The sequence below is a fragment of the Vigna umbellata genome, chromosome 11 (genome assembly GCF_029865625.1).
Source record: "Vigna umbellata cultivar VRB3 chromosome 11, Vumbellata_1.0, whole genome shotgun sequence".
Classification (NCBI taxonomy): domain Eukaryota; kingdom Viridiplantae; phylum Streptophyta; class Magnoliopsida; order Fabales; family Fabaceae; genus Vigna; species Vigna umbellata.
In genome coordinates, this window is record NC_142175.1 from 21381088 (window position 1) to 21398270 (window position 17183).

General features: G+C 37.0%; 2 protein-coding genes across 2 annotated transcripts; both read left to right on the forward strand.

Moving 5' to 3' along the window:
* Positions 1–961: 961 nt before the first annotated feature.
* On the forward strand, positions 962–3450 carry LOC148191168 (uncharacterized). Its single transcript, XM_088101315.1, has 5 exons — positions 962–1793; positions 1896–2083; positions 2163–2386; positions 2479–2724; positions 2832–3450. Exons 1-5 carry the CDS (start codon positions 962–964, stop codon positions 3448–3450), a joined length of 2109 nt encoding a protein of 702 aa, XP_087957441.1.
* A 9637-nt stretch (positions 3451–13087) lies between these two features.
* LOC124831381 (cytochrome P450 76T24-like) lies at positions 13088–14879 on the forward strand. Its single transcript, XM_047305347.2, has 2 exons — positions 13088–14093; positions 14164–14879. Exons 1-2 carry the CDS (start codon positions 13203–13205, stop codon positions 14767–14769), a joined length of 1497 nt encoding a protein of 498 aa, XP_047161303.2. The 5' UTR covers positions 13088–13202; the 3' UTR covers positions 14770–14879.
* The last annotated feature ends 2304 nt before the right edge of the window (positions 14880–17183 follow it).

The following is a 17183-nucleotide window of genomic DNA, read 5'->3' on the forward strand; positions in this document are numbered from 1 at the left end:
ATGGTATGAGTGCTCGTGCGATCGTCCGCATCAGCCTAGCACTCAATACTCTTAAGTCTTCCTAAATAAGTAGATAACGGTATGAGTGCTTGTGTGATCGTTCGCATCGTCCTAGTGCTTAATATCGTTATTTCTCTTTTAAAAAATAATTAAAAATATTTAAATACCATTCTAAAGGTATGAGTACTCGTGTGACCGTTCGCGTCGGCCTAGTACTCATTACCTTCTTTTTCTCGAAAATGTCAAAAACAAAGATATAAAATTTTCAAAAACTAAAAACATCAATACTCTCAAACAAACAAACAATCTTTCCGCTAGAACTACGTAACCCTGATTTCTCATTTTGAATGAGAATACGTAGGAGCAAGGTCAATCCTTGTCGGGCCCAAAAAACTAAAAAAATATATTTTGTTTATTTATAATTTTATTTTAGGGGATAATTAAACATTTTGAAAAACCACATCATATTCGTGCATTTAGTTAAAGGTACTGCCTTAGGGTAGGCGTTGTGGGGTGCTAACACCTTCCCCACGCGTAACCGACTCCCGAACCCAATCTTTGGTTTTCGTGGACCGTGCTTTATCGTTTTGAGGTTTTTCCATAGTTTTCCATAATAAACTATGGTGGCGACTCCAAATCTCTTTTTAAAACCCGTTTCTTTTTGGATCGTCGTCCCGTCGCGATTCCGGTTGCGACACCTGCAGACAGTGGTGAGGGCAGTGGTGTTGAGGTTGGTGTACAAGGTGTTGTTGAAGTGCAACAGGAGGTTGAGGAAGGTCCTCTTAACTGTGGTGGTGACTTGGAGAGAGATGATGGAGTGCAGGTTGACACAGAGGAAGTAGGTAGAGTGGAGGAAGAAGTAGAAATGCATGGCGAGGAAGAAGTGGAAGTGCAGAGTGAGGAAGAAGTGGAAGTGCACAGTGAGGAAGAAGTAGAATTGCACAGGGAGGAGGAAGTGGAAATGCACAGTAAGGAAGAAGTGGAAGTGGACAATGAGGAAGAAGTGGAAGTGGATACTGAGAAGGATGAAGCACATGTTTCTGTTGAAGAGAACTTGGAGGAGGTAGGTAATTTGGATAATAGTGATTCAGAATACAGGATGGAAGACAGTGATAACGAAGCAGAAGGACATGGTAGGGGGTTGTCAGATGATGAATGGGAGTCAGATGTGCTGTTAACTCCAGATAATAGTGCAAGTGAGGAGGATGAAACTGAGGACAGACCAAGTAGAGGTCCCTTTCCTACATTTGGTAAAAAGAAGTCAATGTCAGATTACAAATGGGAACTTGGTACTATATTTACCGATAAGGATGAGTTTAAGGAAGCCATTAGAAGTTATGCTATTCATGCTGGGAGGGCTCTTAAGTTTGTAAAAAATGATAACCGTAGGGTAAGGGTCAGATGCATGGGTGGGCAAAAAAAGTGTCCATGGGTAGCTTACTGTGGATATTTGCCATCACGCAAGATTTGGCAGTTAAGGAAGATTGTGGATGTTCATTCTTGCAGCAGGCAACTGAACATAAAATTGATGAATAGTAAGTGGTTGAGTCATGAAATAGATAAGTCTATGCATGACAATCCTAGTATAATGGTCCAAGACATACGTACCAAAGCATTAAGGAAATGGAACACCAATGTATCAATTTCTAAAGCAAGAAGGGCGAAGTTAATGGCATCAAGTCAACGTGAAGGGGATTTTAAAGAACAATTTCGAAGGATTTATGACTATGCACATGAGGTATTGAGAAGTAACCCTGGGTCAACGGTTAAGGTTAAAGTCAACAGTGATAATGGTCAGTCCATATTCCAGAGATGTTATGTTTGTCTTAAAGCATGTAAGGATAGTTTTATTAGTTGTAGACCCATCATCTGTTTAGATGGGTGTTTTTTGAAAGGTCTTTATAAGGGAGAGCTGCTTACTGCTGTTGGGAGGGATCCAAATGAGCAAATGCTACCCCTTGCATATGCAATAGTTGAAGTCGAAAATAAAGATAGTTGGTCCTGGTTTTTGCAATTATTGGTTGAAGACCTTGGGGGCAATGAAGTTTGTCAGGCATATACGTGGATGTCTGACCAGCAAAAGGTACATGCAGTACTTTAATTATTTTATTTTGCAAACTTTATTAATCATGTGTGTTTGATTAAATAGTTGATGTTGGCAGGGGTTGGTGCCAACTATCCAAGAGCTTTTGCCTAGGGCAGAACAAAGATTCTGCATCAGGCACCTTTATGCTAACTTTAGGAAAAGATTTTCTGGTCAGATATTGAAGAATTTGATGTGGAGGGCTGCCACAAGCACATACCCCCAAGCTTGGGAGAGAGAGATGTTGAATATCAGAGTAGTGAATGAAGAAGCATATAAATACCTCATAGCCATTCCCCCAAGGTACATTCTTTCCATTACATGCACAAAGATTCTGCATTACTCATGTTTGGTAACTCATTTTCTTCATTCTCGTGCAATAAGTATTGGTCAAGAAGTAGGCTCAGAACTCAAGCAATGTGTGATACTCTGGATAACAACATCAGTGAAGGATTCAACAGTGTTCTTGTGCAGTCCAGGGGAAAACCCATAATAACCATGCTGGAGGATATTAGACTGTATTTGATGAAAAGATGGGCCACGAACAGAACGAAGGTGGCAGGTATGGATTTCAATGTCTGTCCAAAGATCAAAAAGAGACTTATGAAGGAATGTAACTTGTCAAGATATTGGATCCCAAGGTAATATTGTTCTTATGCCTTATTTATGTTCATATCCAGTTGTTCTTATGGCTTATTTATGTTCATATCCAACTGTTGATGTGCCTTATTTATGTTCATTTATTCAGCTGGTCTGCAAGAAGGATTTTTGAGGTTAGGCATGTTTCAATCATTGGGAACAAGTTCACAGTGGACCTGGACAATGAAGAATGCAGCTGCAGGAAGTGGATGATCAGTGGCATCCCATGTTGTCATGCAGTTGCATCAATGAACTATTCAAATGTAGATCCAGAAAGTTCTATACCAATTTGTTTCAGGAAATCCACATATGAAGAAGCATATACGTCCATCATCTATCCTGTGAATGGCCACCTCTTTTGGGAAAAAACTAGTTCTCCTGATGTACTGCCACCACCTAAGAGGAACATGCCTGGGAGACCCAAGAAAAAAAGAAGAATGGAGCCATGGGAGCTAACGAAAGATGGGACCCAGATGAGTGTTGGTGGGCAGCGAAAGAGATGTAGTATCTGCCGTGAACTGGGGCACAACAAAAAAATGTGCCCTTTACGTCCAGCCATCATCGAACCAACAGAACCAACACAGGCACAAAGTTCACAACCCATTGCACCTTCACAGCCATCAAGTCCCCAATCTCCTCAACCACCACAACCAAGTCAAGATTCTATCCGAGATTTAAGTGAGCCAATACAAAGGCAAAAGTTAAACATTAGAAGAAAAGATCCATAGATTTAGATGAAAATTTGGATGTATTAATATGTATGACGTACTCTTCTTAACTACTTTAATTGTGTATGTTGAATTCTTATTAAGCACTTTCATTGTCTGTGTTCAATTCTTATCAACCACTTTCATTGTGTATGTTCAATTCTTATTAAGCACTTTAATTAAATATCTTATTATAGTTGTACTGATATTATGTTGTGATATTTGGAAGTAGTGATATTATGTAATTATTTATGTTTTTTTCCAGGTATCCTTAATATGTATTATAGTAATATAGTAAGGGACCACTTTCAACAATTTTTAAAGGAAAAAAGGGACCATCGTGAACAATTTTAAAAGCAAAGGGGGACCACAATTAACATTTGTAAATCAAAGGGGGACCACAATTAACATTTTTAAATCAAACGGGGGACTAAAACGAACTTTATTACACGAACTCAGATTGTTCACTCATATTACAACAACTGATATTCCATGATGCTAAACACCTGAGCCATTACATGAACAAAACATAAATTGCACATTGCACACCTAAGATCAAGCTAAACACAACCACAATGTCATAATGTTCAACACAATAACAGCAAACACAACTCCAAGTAAGAACTTTATCCTTCTCTGCAAGTCTTTGACATTATTTTCCAGATCAAATATCTTGTTGCTTTGTCTCACAATTGTACCATCTCTATCATCAGCATTGTCCTCAGAACACCACTTGAAAAAATTACATGACATCCCACTTGAAATTCCACCCTATTATTCACCAAGAACACAAAAATGTTAAAACAAATAAAATCCAAAACACATAAGTAGTCACTACGGTATTCAAAACACCTTGTAATGGCGACATCCCCAAAATTTCCTCCCAGCATTCCTTGAAGTTCTAGCAACTTTCATTACAGCAATATCACCACAGTGGCAAATAGGGGTTATCCCAACTCCCCTGGAAACAACATCGTGTGAGGATTGCGAAAATCCTTTGGATGTTGCCTTCGAACAGGAAGAACAACTTTGTGATGAAGTCATCCCTAACCCTAAACCTCTGCTTTTAAATTTCAGAACAACAGTACCACGAATGTCCAACAACCCTAACCTTTGCTTTTAGATTTCAGAACAAATGTAGCACGAATCACCAACAACCCTAACTTTGCTTTTTAATTTGGGAAAAACAACCATGAATCCTCTGCTTTCAGGATGAATCACCAATTCACAGTGCCACCTCAACGAAAAATATACAGCTCATCAGTTTTGTGCCAGCTGGGCAGCTGTGCCGTTAGTCTTTTTAACGCCGTAACCAAAAAGGACTAACGTGCATCGTTTTTGCGAAAAGTGGGATCTTAGTGAACTTTTGAAAAAACGTAGGACCAATTTGAACAGACCCTACGAAAAGAGGGACCAAAATACGTATTAAACCAAAAATATAGGTTGTTTGCTCGTACACAGTTCTAGCTTTGAAAATTTCCCGGTTTGCAGGTGCCAATTAATCTCTTAGAGCAGCTGCGGTTGTTTTAACTGGTTTGGTTGGTGCAAACTTTGTGCAAGCAACACTTGATAATCTCAGTTTTCGTGAACCAATTGCTCGGGGAAGCAACTGCGCCTAGGTATATTATGTGATAGATAATTCTGATCAATATGGTGGGGACTTTATATGATTCCCATTGTTGGGTTAAACTTATTATGAAGAAACAATTGCTAATTTTTCCCACCTTCATTAGGGAGTTTCAAAAAGTAATCTATATCATACTTGCAATAACAGTTGGATACAATCTCTTAATACATGGTTATTTACATACTCTTGACTAAGTATTTTTCACAGTGCCCACGGGCTTGGAAAAACAGTTTTGTCTACCAAGGAACCTAAGGCTCTCCCATTTTGTGCCATTGCTTATGTTCTTGATGGTATATTTGGATATCTACTTTGTTCCTGAAAAATTACAAAACACTAATCATTTGAAATAAACAATTATAGTATATCAAGTGACATAAAAAGAATACTTGAACAAAATTAATCACAAATAACTAGGAAACGAGTATTTAGTTAAGCCAACTATAGTTTAAAAAATAATACTTGAAAAAGAATAATTGGTTGAGTTGAATTAAGAATAACTTAGTAAAATAGTACTAAAATGATTAGCCAAAAATAACTACAAAAAAAATACTTGTACTGTACTTTGAAGCATTTTTCTTTTTACGAAAACTCATTCAATTGATTGAGATATGTAATATATAGAATCAAATAAATTAATATAAAGTATTGTGTATACTCTATCTTTTTTACTTTGCATATTATTTATGTACGAAGAATTGTAAAAATAATTAATATAAAAATATTTTTAAACAAATAAAAAGAAAACTTCATATATAATTAAAACTTAAATTAGTTGTCTTCCTCAAAAGTGGCTTAATATATAATATTATGGTTTGAATACCCTCTGTCAAACTATGCTTACAAAAAATATTTAAAAAAATTTAAAACACGATTAAACAATCACTTTTTGTGTTTTTTTTTCGTTTTCTTACAATCTTTTATTTTATTTTTAAGTAAAATTATATTTTATCTTCATTGGTTATTATTATAGTTTTTTAAATTAAAAAATATAATTGTTATTGATATATATATATATATATATATATATATATATATATATATATATATATATATATATATATATATATATATATATATGTGTGTGTGTGTTTTCTTTATACAGCATTACAACACAATTGAAATAATTGGAGAATTACAATATTATATTTTTTTTATAGGAATAGTATGCTTCAGTATTTCAATAAACTTTCAAATGTGGTTTACTAACATTAATAAAATAAATTTATAATGTTGTCTTAAAATTTTAATTAAAAATAAATTGAATTCATTCATATGTAGTTTTTATATTTTTTCTATTTTGTATAACTATTTTAAAATATGAATTTAAACTAATGTAAAAATTTCTTAATTACAAGTGAAAACCGAAAATAAAACTACAAGTGGATGAACTTTATTATATTAAAAAAAAAATCAACCACATATTTTACAATTGTTCTCTTTTTATTTTTATGAAAAGATAAAATAAAATCACACATTTATATTTCGATATAAAAAAACATAAATGTATAGTTTCATTTTACATTTTAGATTTTTACAAGTTGTGATATATATATATATATATATATATTTATATATGTGTGTCATTTTATTTTCTTTTCATAAAAAGAGAACAATTGTAGTAGAATATGTGGTTGATTTTTTTATTAATATAATAAAGTTCATTCACTTCACTTGTATAGTTTTATTTTCTGTTTTCACTTGTAATTAAAAAAGTTCCACATTAGTTATTTTGAAAAAAAGTTGATTGTTTGGAGTTTATTTTTGAGTCATTTTCAACTTATTTAGCCACCTAGATTTCTGAAATCTAGTTTAGAACATGTAAGATTTAAGTTGAGTTTTTGAGTTATTAGTTTTTCGTAGATCTCATTCATGACCAATTCATGACCAACTATGTAAACTGCTACTTAATTTCAATTATAAACATGTTTTTTATTCAATTATAGTGCTAAGGATATTAATTTGGTCATTTGGATATGTTTTGAGTGCATATAGATCAAGTTTCTAAGTTTATGTCTTCTAGTATGACGCTTAGTGGTAGCTCAATGGCACCCAAGCGGTAGAAAGCCGACAGGCTTAACGCTCAGCGGTATAAAGGTGGCGCTCAAGCGCTAACTTTGCATAAAGAACATTGCTTAGCGATAAAGATGTGTTGCTCAGCACCAGGAGCCTTTACCAAGTTTCTCTTTTTACAATTCTTCACTAGTAAAAAATAGGGTTTTTAAATCACGTATTATGCCTCGGTTTTTGAAGACCCGAAACATATAAAAACGCGGTGGCAGAAATGTAATTTTGGAGACACTATATGCCTCGATTCTTTTAAACCCGCTTTTGAAAAAAGTATACTGCACCGGTTCTTTTAAACCCGCTTTTGAAAAAAGTATACTGCACCGGTTGGAAATTAAACACACATTTATGCTGCGGTTTTATTTTAACTGAGGCCTATATTTGCCTCGATGGCTGGGTTTTAGGGTTAAAGTTCAAAACTTTTTTCACTTTCTGATGTGATCATGGATGGGCCAAGTAATGAAGAGAATAAAAGGATGACAAGAAGCATGACTAAAGGGAATCATTTTACTTCTTGTCTTCTTTACACGTTTGTATCAAAAAAAGTAGAATAGGTTCTCTTTGGGCGTGTATTTGCCTTTTGATTTCTTTCTCTTAGTTCTTGTGAATAATGGCTTATAAACTCTTCTTTCTCTTTAAGAGTAAGCAATGTGGGACTTTCCATAGCTTGGTCTTAAAAAGAATAGAAGAGAAAGTGAGCATTTTTAGGCGTATAGCATTAGATAGCATAAATAGTTTTCATATTTTGAACTATAGGAGAACTAGTTGCCTTATAAACCCTTTGGAGTGGAGAGAATTGAGCAATGTGGGACTCAAAAGTCCCTAGCAGCTGCTGGACGGACTACACCCTCAAAAGTCCCACATCTCCTAGATCTTGCATCTTAGCTCACTCCAAAGGTTATATAAGAAGGTTTAGGGGTCTCCTTTTTGTACACCTTACCTTGATTCAATGAATTTGAGTTGATTTGCACTTTTGCAATCTTCTATGAGATAGAATTCTGTCTCTAAAGTCCCAAATTTGGGCAGACCTTATCTTGTTCAAGCAAGTGGCGATCCTCCTCTTGATGCTTATCTTGGAAGCTTGTTCAAGTGGCGCATCTTCAATTCCTAAGTTTCCTTTTCTTTAATCTCTTCCATTTTTAATTTCTTTCCCATTCTCTTAAATGTCATTTAGTATATTCTCTCTAGGTATGCACTTCCCCATCACTTTCACTATTCTTCTTCCCGCAAAACCTCTCTTCCCGCAAAACCTCTCTTCCCGCAAAACCTCTGATGAGTGCATATTTATGCCCACATTTATGTTTGAAAATTAAAATTTTGATGGGATAATTGTGTTTAAATGGTTGATTTGAAGTGAATTTGTGATGATTAGAATTATTGGGTTTGGGAAATAAAGAGACGTAAAAAGTAAGTTTTAGCGCATAAATTATTCTTGGATGTTCTAATGTTTATTTGTGCAGCTGAGAATATAAGTTTTATTGGTCCAAATGGCAATTCAAGGCCCAAAAATCAGATTTTATTTGGAAAATAATGTACAGATGGGCCAAACAGGCAACTTTTACCCTTGCACCACCCAATTTCCTTACATACACCCCTCTTCTCTTAAACAGGCCCAATACTAAGTCAAACAGTGACCCTATTCTAAATACACCTCCTAAACTTTCCTACCCATACCCCTCCTAAGCTAGACTCCACCAGATTATGCCACGTGTCCAAATCCTCCCCACACAGATCTAGCCAACCATGTTCCGCCACGTCAGCCCTAACCCATGGGCATCATCTTCCACCTTCTCCACAGAAATCCTAGCTGCCAATGCCGCCAATGCCGTCAGCCGTCGTTTCGCTTCCGCCGTACCATCCTTTTTCGCCGGACCACCACTCCCGCCACACAACACCGCCTCGGTCTCGCCGTCACCGGACAGCCATTGCCGTGCTACCGCCGCAAGCCCAACGCCACTACCGTGCCGCCGTCACCACCACGCCGCGACCTCCGTTCATCTTCTCCCTTCTCGAAACCAAAGCGCGACATCCATGGTCGCCGCGACACCAACTTCTTCTCCCTCCTTTCTCGCCGGACAGCCACCATCGACCATCACCACCGTTCATCTTCTTCATCCGCTATAACGCCATCATCAAAACCGCAAGTCGCCACCCAAAGTTGCCGTAAGAACGGCCATTATAGCGCGCCATTCTTCTCGCGCACCACGCGCACCTCCTCCACGCCAGCCGCTGCGACACCACAGCTTCTTCATGCCGCCACCACCATCTTCTTCGCATCAATGCCGCATCGGCAATGTCGCGCCACCATCATCAACGAGAGCCATCCGCTTCGTCACCGGATCTGCATCAGATTCGCGGCAGAGGTGGAGGGGGAAGGCTTTCCCAATCTGAAACCCTAATTGGGGAAGGAAGAGGGCAGCCACGTGGCGAGCTCCCATTGGGCGCAACCTCTCTGGTCAAAGCTAGTCAACAGGGGTTTCTGGTGCAATTTTGGAGAAATTTCAGGGCTTATGTGTAATTTTGAAAAGTCAGAAAAAATAAAAGATAAAATTCAGTTGTTGAATTAATTTGGGAATATTAACAGAAAATAACTTCCAAATAATGTTATAATTATCTAAATCTTTTAGTTATTTGGAAGATATAAGATAAAAGATTCTTTCAACTGAATATTCAGAGTCCAAGCCCAAGCAAGCCCTATATTAAGAGACCTAGGAGACTTAACTTAATTCATTCTCTCATACTACTCTCACTTTTCTTTCATCTTGTATTCAACTCCATTCATGGAGAGCTAAGCATCTAGGGCTATTCTGCTGTAATTCCATGACAGATTCTGAGGTTACGTTCAGTTAATGCAATTGTTTACTTTGATTATTGATTTAAGTTGTTCTCTCTATGTCTTTCATCTCTCTATCTTGTTAAAAGCAAAGATTTTTGCATCATAATGTGTTTGAATCTACATGCATATTGATTATATGAGTTCTAGGGTTTCTAGGTTTAAATTGATAATCTACTTTGATTTAATTTAAGGACTTTCATATGATTAAATGGTTTTTACTATCAATTGAGAATGTACTTTGATTGATTAGTAATAATTTCAACTATAATCAATTGAGAATTTACTTTGATTGATTAGCTTTTAATTTGGTTAGGAGATTTAAGAATAGACATGATTAAACACAATAGAATTTGATTGAGAATGTACTTTGGTTGAATTTATTGTTAATAATCTAGAAAGGTTTTGCATTTGATTGAGAATTTACTTTGGTTAAATGCATGATCGCCCTCAAATTAATTAAGAATGTACTTTAATTAATTTGAAACTTAAACAATAATCAATTGAACAATTATCCGTGAATAACCGATGATGAATCTATCTTGGAAAAGCAGTGGAATTAGCCTATTTCATCGTAATTGTTTTTAAGTTTCTTATTTATTCTTTAAACACTCTTCAACCATTACTTTTATTCATAAGCATTGCATAGCATTCGTAAGAGTCACAGATATTCAAAAGCAATTCCGTGTTCGTTGGGACACGACTCAGGGTTACTTCAACCCTGTCTACTTTCTTGAATACTACTTGGCAATACTGAAGTTGCCTTGAAAAGTAGTATTAATTTGATAGCTTCAACGACAGCCTATCAACCTCTCTGCCCCTCGCTGTTCACCACTGCTTTTTGCTTCGGCCGCCACGCCACCGCACCACCGCCCCCGTCGTCTCAGTTCCCCCTGCCAGGTGCCCCACTACCATCGCTGGCTCAACCTCTGGGCGTCGTGGTTTCGCCTGTTCTTCATCGTCGCCACTGGTCCTTGCCTCTCTGCCGTCGCCACTACCAAGTCTACCACTACCGCCGTCGCCACTGGCCCTTGCCTTCATTGTCCACCACTGCCGCATGTTCTTCTCATCAACCACCGCCGCCTGTTCTTCTCATCGACCACCGCCAACCCCTCCTCCACTCCTCCTCCATCGCCCCCCTCCTTTGTTTCTAATTGATGCATGTGGTGGGGTTTGGCTGGACTCTGAATCGATAAAAGTTGGAAGCTTTGGAGAGGGGAAGTATTTTTTGTGTTAGGTTTTTTTGTTTGATCTTGAACTTTTGTTTTTTGCTGCAAGTCTTGGTTGGTCTTGGGTGATTTTCGGTGATGAAGGGATTGAACACACGGTAAAGCTTGGGCTGTTTTCTGGTGTTTTCAGGTGATGAAGGGATGAAGGGATTGAACACACGTTGCGCGTTCTTCCTCCCAGCGTGGCCATTTCTGCTTCGAGGGTTTTCAGGCGAAGCGAGTTCAGGATTTCTATGAGGTCAGGAATGAGGTCGGAGCGGTCCTCGCAGCACAGCGAGGCCTTGAACACCAGCCTCCCATCGCTGCCATAGTCCCCGCCGGTGGAGAGCACCGTGATCTCGTCGGTTTCGGATGGAACCGTCTCCAGCTTCCCACTTCTGCTTCCCTGTGCTCCACTTCTGCATCCCATCGCTGCTTCCCACTTTTGCTTTCCTGTGCTCCACAATGTGGCAAAAAAAAAAATACTTTACTACCTCGGTTCAGGTTTCAACTGAGACAGTATAAGACAAGATACTAACTCGGTTTACAATCGACACATAAGAAGAAGACTTTTTACCTCGTTCGTATATGCCTCGGTTTCTAAACCGGGGCCTATGACAAAAAACAACCGAGGCCATTTGTGTCTGCTGTACTAGTGCTTCTTGCTTCTATGGTCTTCCAATTTTATTTTATTTTGGCACATAAGTTTCTTGTAAATGATTTAGATGTGTTGTTTGGATGTTTACATTGTTTATATTGAAAATTTAGTGAAGATTAAATAGATGTTATATATATATATATATATATATATATATATATATATATGTCTCATTTAAAGTTGATATGAAATGGTTTGTGAGTATGAAATTGTACATGATACTATAAGGATTTCAATCGTTAAGATGATTGTTTATAATGTATAATGTATTGAAGTACGTACTTCGGGATTTAGGGAATGACTTTGACACTCAAATACTCATCCATCCTCAAGTAGAGAGGGATGATTATGTCGTAAGGAGTATCAGGAGGTCTTTAGCCTAAGGTGAGTTTGATCATAGGTGTTTGACAAACTAACCTTGTGTGGTATAGTTTGGATGGTAGGTTGTTTCACCACACATGCACAAGTCTCCCATGACCCCGACATCAGTATATGTATTTGGATGGTCAAGTCTAAAGGAAAGAATTATATGACTTAAGATTGATTGTTTTATTTGTGTTATATATTAAATTCTATAAATGTGATATATAACAATTTTTGATACATTAACTTACTCTTTCTTCTCTGTGTTTGTTGTCTGTTTTGTTTCTTCTTGTTTGTAATAATCACCTTAATGATGGGAGCAGAGGAGGATGCCTCTAATGAACAGGTGTTACAAGGAGAAGGGGTTGAGATATAGTGTAGAAAGTTTTGTTGCTTTTTGTCTCAATTTTTGTAAATATCTATTACACTCTTAATTTAATATAATATCTCTTAGTAATAAGAATGTATTATATATATAATTTGTATTTAAATATTTGTAATAGTATCTTATATCCTTTATTTATTTGAATTACTATTTTTTTTATTAATATTGAAGATGTGATTAATATAATAATAATAGAATACTATAAAAATATAAAAATTGGGATGTTACAAAATTTAGATATTAGACATGAAAAACAATTGATATTTATTATCATAAGACATTCTCGCCACACTTTAATGGTCCATTCAAATTTGTTTTTATGGGCAAGGACCATGTCACGTCCTCATCATGACTATTAAGCGCAGACTTTGTTGATTTATTTGGCTAAACAGATGGAAAAAAATCTCTTATTTTTATAAGCTTTTTTTTTAATGAATATCAAATGCTAATTTGGAGTTTCTGCAACTGACGTGAATAAATATCTTTTCATATTTTATATTTTGAACGAAGTAGAAATGAAATCTTTGTCAAATTTTAAACTAACAAATGTGTTTCCATATATATACTTTGTTGGGAGGAATTAGCCTTTCAATTTTACGATTCTCTTTTCCCGTGTCCACAAGAGAAGCAAAACAATGGAGTACCTTCTTGAACTTCTTCAAATCACCATAGTGTGTGTAACCATTCATTTACTCATCTCAACCTTCAAACCAATGAAAACCTCAAAGTACCCTCCAGGGCCTCACCCTTTTCCCATCATAGGAAATATCTTGGAGCTTGGAAACCTGCCACACCAAGCACTTGCCAAGCTTTCTCAAATTTATGGTCCTATTATGAGTCTCAAGCTTGGTAGCATTACCACCATAGTCATTTCCTCTCCACATGTTGCCAAAGAAGTACTGCAAAAACATGATCAAATCTTTTCCAACAGAAAAATCCCAGATACTCTTCGAGCTCTTGATCATCACATACTTTCAATGGCATGGATGCCACCTTCAGCACTGTGGAGGACCCTTAGGAGAGCGTGTGCCACCAAAGTGTTCTCTTCTCGGCAGCTTGATTCCACACAAGTTGGTCGAGAGAGGAAGGTGCAAGAATTGATGGATTATGTCAAGGAAAAATGTCAGAAAGGTGAAGCCTTAGATATTGGTGAGGCTTCCTTCACAACTGTGCTTAATTCCATATCAAACACTTTCTTCTCAATGGATTTAGCTCATTACGCTTCTGACAAATCTCAAGAGTTCAAGGACATCATTTGGGGCATCATGGAAGAAGCTGGAAGGCCTAATGTTGTTGACTTTTTTCCAATCTTTCGCATGCTTGATCCACAGGGTGCTCGGAGAAGAATGAATGGTTACTTTGAAAAGTTAATAGCGTTTTTTGATGGACTAATAGAAGAAAGATTGCGTTTAAGGGCATTAGAAAATGAAGCCAAGGCATGCAAGGACGTGTTGGATTCTGTGTTGGAACTCATGCTTGAAGACAATTCACAAGTGACTCGCCCTCATGTTCTGCATTTGTTTCTGGTGAGTGTTCGTGTGTGTGTAAAATTTTTATGTGATATATATTATTTTACTAATTGGCCACATATGTCAGGATTTATTTGTGGCTGGAGTAGACACAACATCAAGCTCTATAGAATGGGCTATGGCTGAGTTGCTACGTAACCCAGAAAAGCTAGAAAAAGTGAGGGAAGAGCTTCACCAAGTCCTTGTCAAAGGTGAGCAACTAGAAGAATCACATATCTCAAAGCTTCCTTACCTACAAGCAGTGGTGAAGGAAACTTTCCGCTTGCATCCACCTGTTCCAATGTTAGTGCCACACAAGCCAGAAGTTGATGTTGAACTATGTGACTTCATGGTACCTAAAAGTTCCCAAATTTTCATTAATGTATGGGGCATGGGTAGAGATTCAAATATTTGGACAAACCCAGATGAATTCAAACCTGAAAGATTCTTGGAAAGTGACCTTGATTTTAAAGGCCAAGATTTTGAACTAATACCCTTTGGAGCAGGAAGAAGGATCTGTCCTGGATTGCCATTGGCTTCCAGAACTGTGCATATTGTATTGGCCTCTCTTCTATGTAAGTATAATTGGAAGCTCAAAGATGGACAAAAGCCACAAGACATGGATATATCTGAGAAATATGGGATTACGTTGCATAAGGCACAACCTCTCCTAGTCATTCCAATCCAAGCATGATACCTAAGAAGATTATATGTGTAGTGAAAATACTCTTGAAACCCTCTATTCAGCATGCAGATGGATTAAAATAAGTGAATGATAAAACCTTGTCATTTTTATCCCTTTTACTTTTGCCTAATTTGGTTATACTAAAATTTTTGAAATTCTAGGATGACCACTTCTTTCACCTTATTCTCCTAAGTAGTTATGTGTCCTCTTCTTCATCTTATATTTTACTTGTCACCAAAAACACAAGGTTAAGGTAGGATAGTCGCAAATATTTGATGAAAGTTGATAGTAAGATTCAGAAGTGCATTTTTAACATAATTGGTCACTATTATGGTTGAATATAGTAAAATTGGGTATATGATTAATCTCTATGTCTAAAACACATATACGATAATATATTTATAACGAAGAGTTATATAAGCATGTATGACAACTAAACATAAATATTGTAAATATAAGATATTATTAAAAATAATATCAACAATATTTACCAATATCAAACAATATCAAAAGTCTATGTTTTCTTAATTAACATAAAACGTAATACATCTAACCTCTATGTTTCCCTAATTAACATATAACACAATATTTTTAACATTTTTCCTCAAGTTGGTGCATATAAATCACATATACTAAGCTTGTTACAAATATAATAAATTCTTGGTTCCTTTAAAAACTTAATGAAAATATCTGTTAACTGATCGTTTGAGTTAACAAACTCAGTCTTGATGTCTCCAAATACAATCTTTTCTCGAATGAAATGACATTCAATCTCAATTTGTTTAGTCCTTTCATGAAATACAAGATTATAACTAATGTGAAGAACTGCTTGATCGTCACATATAAGTGTTGTTTGAGTAACATCTCCAAATTATAATTCTCTAAGGAATTGCTTAAGTTAAAGAAGTTTACAAGTGTCTGAAGCCATAGCTCTATATTATGCTTCTGCACTAGATCTTGCCACAAAGTTTCTTGCTCTTCTAAGAACTCAAGTTACCACAAATAGAGATTGATGAATACATATTTATGCCCACATTTTAGATTCACTAGTGCAAATCGAGGATAAGAACACGGGTCATACGTCTCGATTTTTAGAAAACTGAAGCATATGTAAAGGCGGTGGTATTTTTGCAATTTTGACGAACTTATACACCTCGATTGCAAAGGAACCGAAGCATAAAAGCAAAATTAACTCGGTTAAAAGCAAAACCGAGGCCTAATGTTTTGCCACGTCCCACCTAAAATTGGGTAATTTTTTGAAATTGCCCTACTACCTCGGTCTTCTGACCAACCGAGGCATAAAGGTTTCGAAATCCAAAAGGGGTAATTTACCCTAATTTCATTTTGAAGACTTGGGTATCTCCATTTTTTTCTCTCTGATGAGTCAATATTTTCTTGATTTCACTTAACTTATTGTGCTAGATTTAATCAGGGAATTGTGCTTGAATGTCCAGTATTTTCCCATTTTTACTAATTATGCTTAATTTGACTAGAAATTCTTATTTTAATTAATTTGAATTATCTAGGACTAATTATTTGCATTATTAATTGTAAGGAAATTATTGGATAAAATTTAGGGATTAATTTCTTTTGGAGGTGCACATAACACGCTAATTTTACGACCCACAAATTGAAAGATTTTTGGCTTTTTTATTGGCTGCAAGGAGGTGTAGCCCATGAGCACAAAAGGAGAGTCTAGTTGGCTGGAAAAAGAAGCACACGGCCCACAACAGCTTGGGAGGTGCACACGGAAAGAAGCCAGCAGCTATTGAATTTTCAATTGAAAAAGTATGAGAGATGCACACGCGGACAGCAGCAGCAGGTTGCATGCCCAGCGGGACCCATGGACAAATAAAATTTGGAGCGTCCCAGCACATGAAAGAGGATAAGGAGTCGCCACCTAATGTAATGCGAAAGAAGGCTATTACATTCTTCTTGGGCAAGTGGTGTGCACACAGAAAGGAAAGCAGCACACGACCCACACTTGGCACGTCCAAGTCGTCACGGCCTGGACCATTCAAGTCTTCACACGGTCATAGCCATGGGGAGCGTCTAGCAAAGCAGCAAGGCAGGAAGGTGCACACGCAAGGCATGGGCAATTAATTAGGAGGTGCTGGGAGAAAAAAAAATGAAGAAGCTTGGATGGGTTGCACCTTTGTCTTGCATCCAGGAGGCACTCACGACCTTGGTCCAGAAAAGAAGAGAGGAGAAAATGGAGCAACACGTGGAAGGGAGAGCACACAACACATGGTCCTTGAGTATCTCACGGGTCCAACCAGCTGGGAAAAGAATTCCACGGCCCAACTAACGTCTAGCAGATTGGAAGTGGTGTGTGCATGGAGAGAAAGGGTGAAAACGGAAAACAGCAAGCCTTTACACGTCCAACAGGCCTTCACGGTCCAGCGTCCTTCAAGCAGCAGCAA

Excerpts from the sequence above, each read along its gene's own strand:
- LOC148191168 (XM_088101315.1), top strand. The coding sequence starts at position 962 with ATGCACAGTAAGGAAGAAGTGGAAGTGGACAATGAGGAAGAAGTGGAA. Across the intron at positions 1,794-1,895 it reads TAAAGTCAACAGTGATAATG|GTCTTTATAAGGGAGAGCTG; the intron begins GTCAGTCCATAT and ends GTTTTTTGAAAG. Across the intron at positions 2,725-2,831 it reads TCAAGATATTGGATCCCAAG|CTGGTCTGCAAGAAGGATTT; the intron begins GTAATATTGTTC and ends TCATTTATTCAG.
- LOC124831381 (XM_047305347.2), top strand. The coding sequence starts at position 13,203 with ATGGAGTACCTTCTTGAACTTCTTCAAATCACCATAGTGTGTGTAACC. Across the intron at positions 14,094-14,163 it reads ATGTTCTGCATTTGTTTCTG|GATTTATTTGTGGCTGGAGT; the intron begins GTGAGTGTTCGT and ends CACATATGTCAG.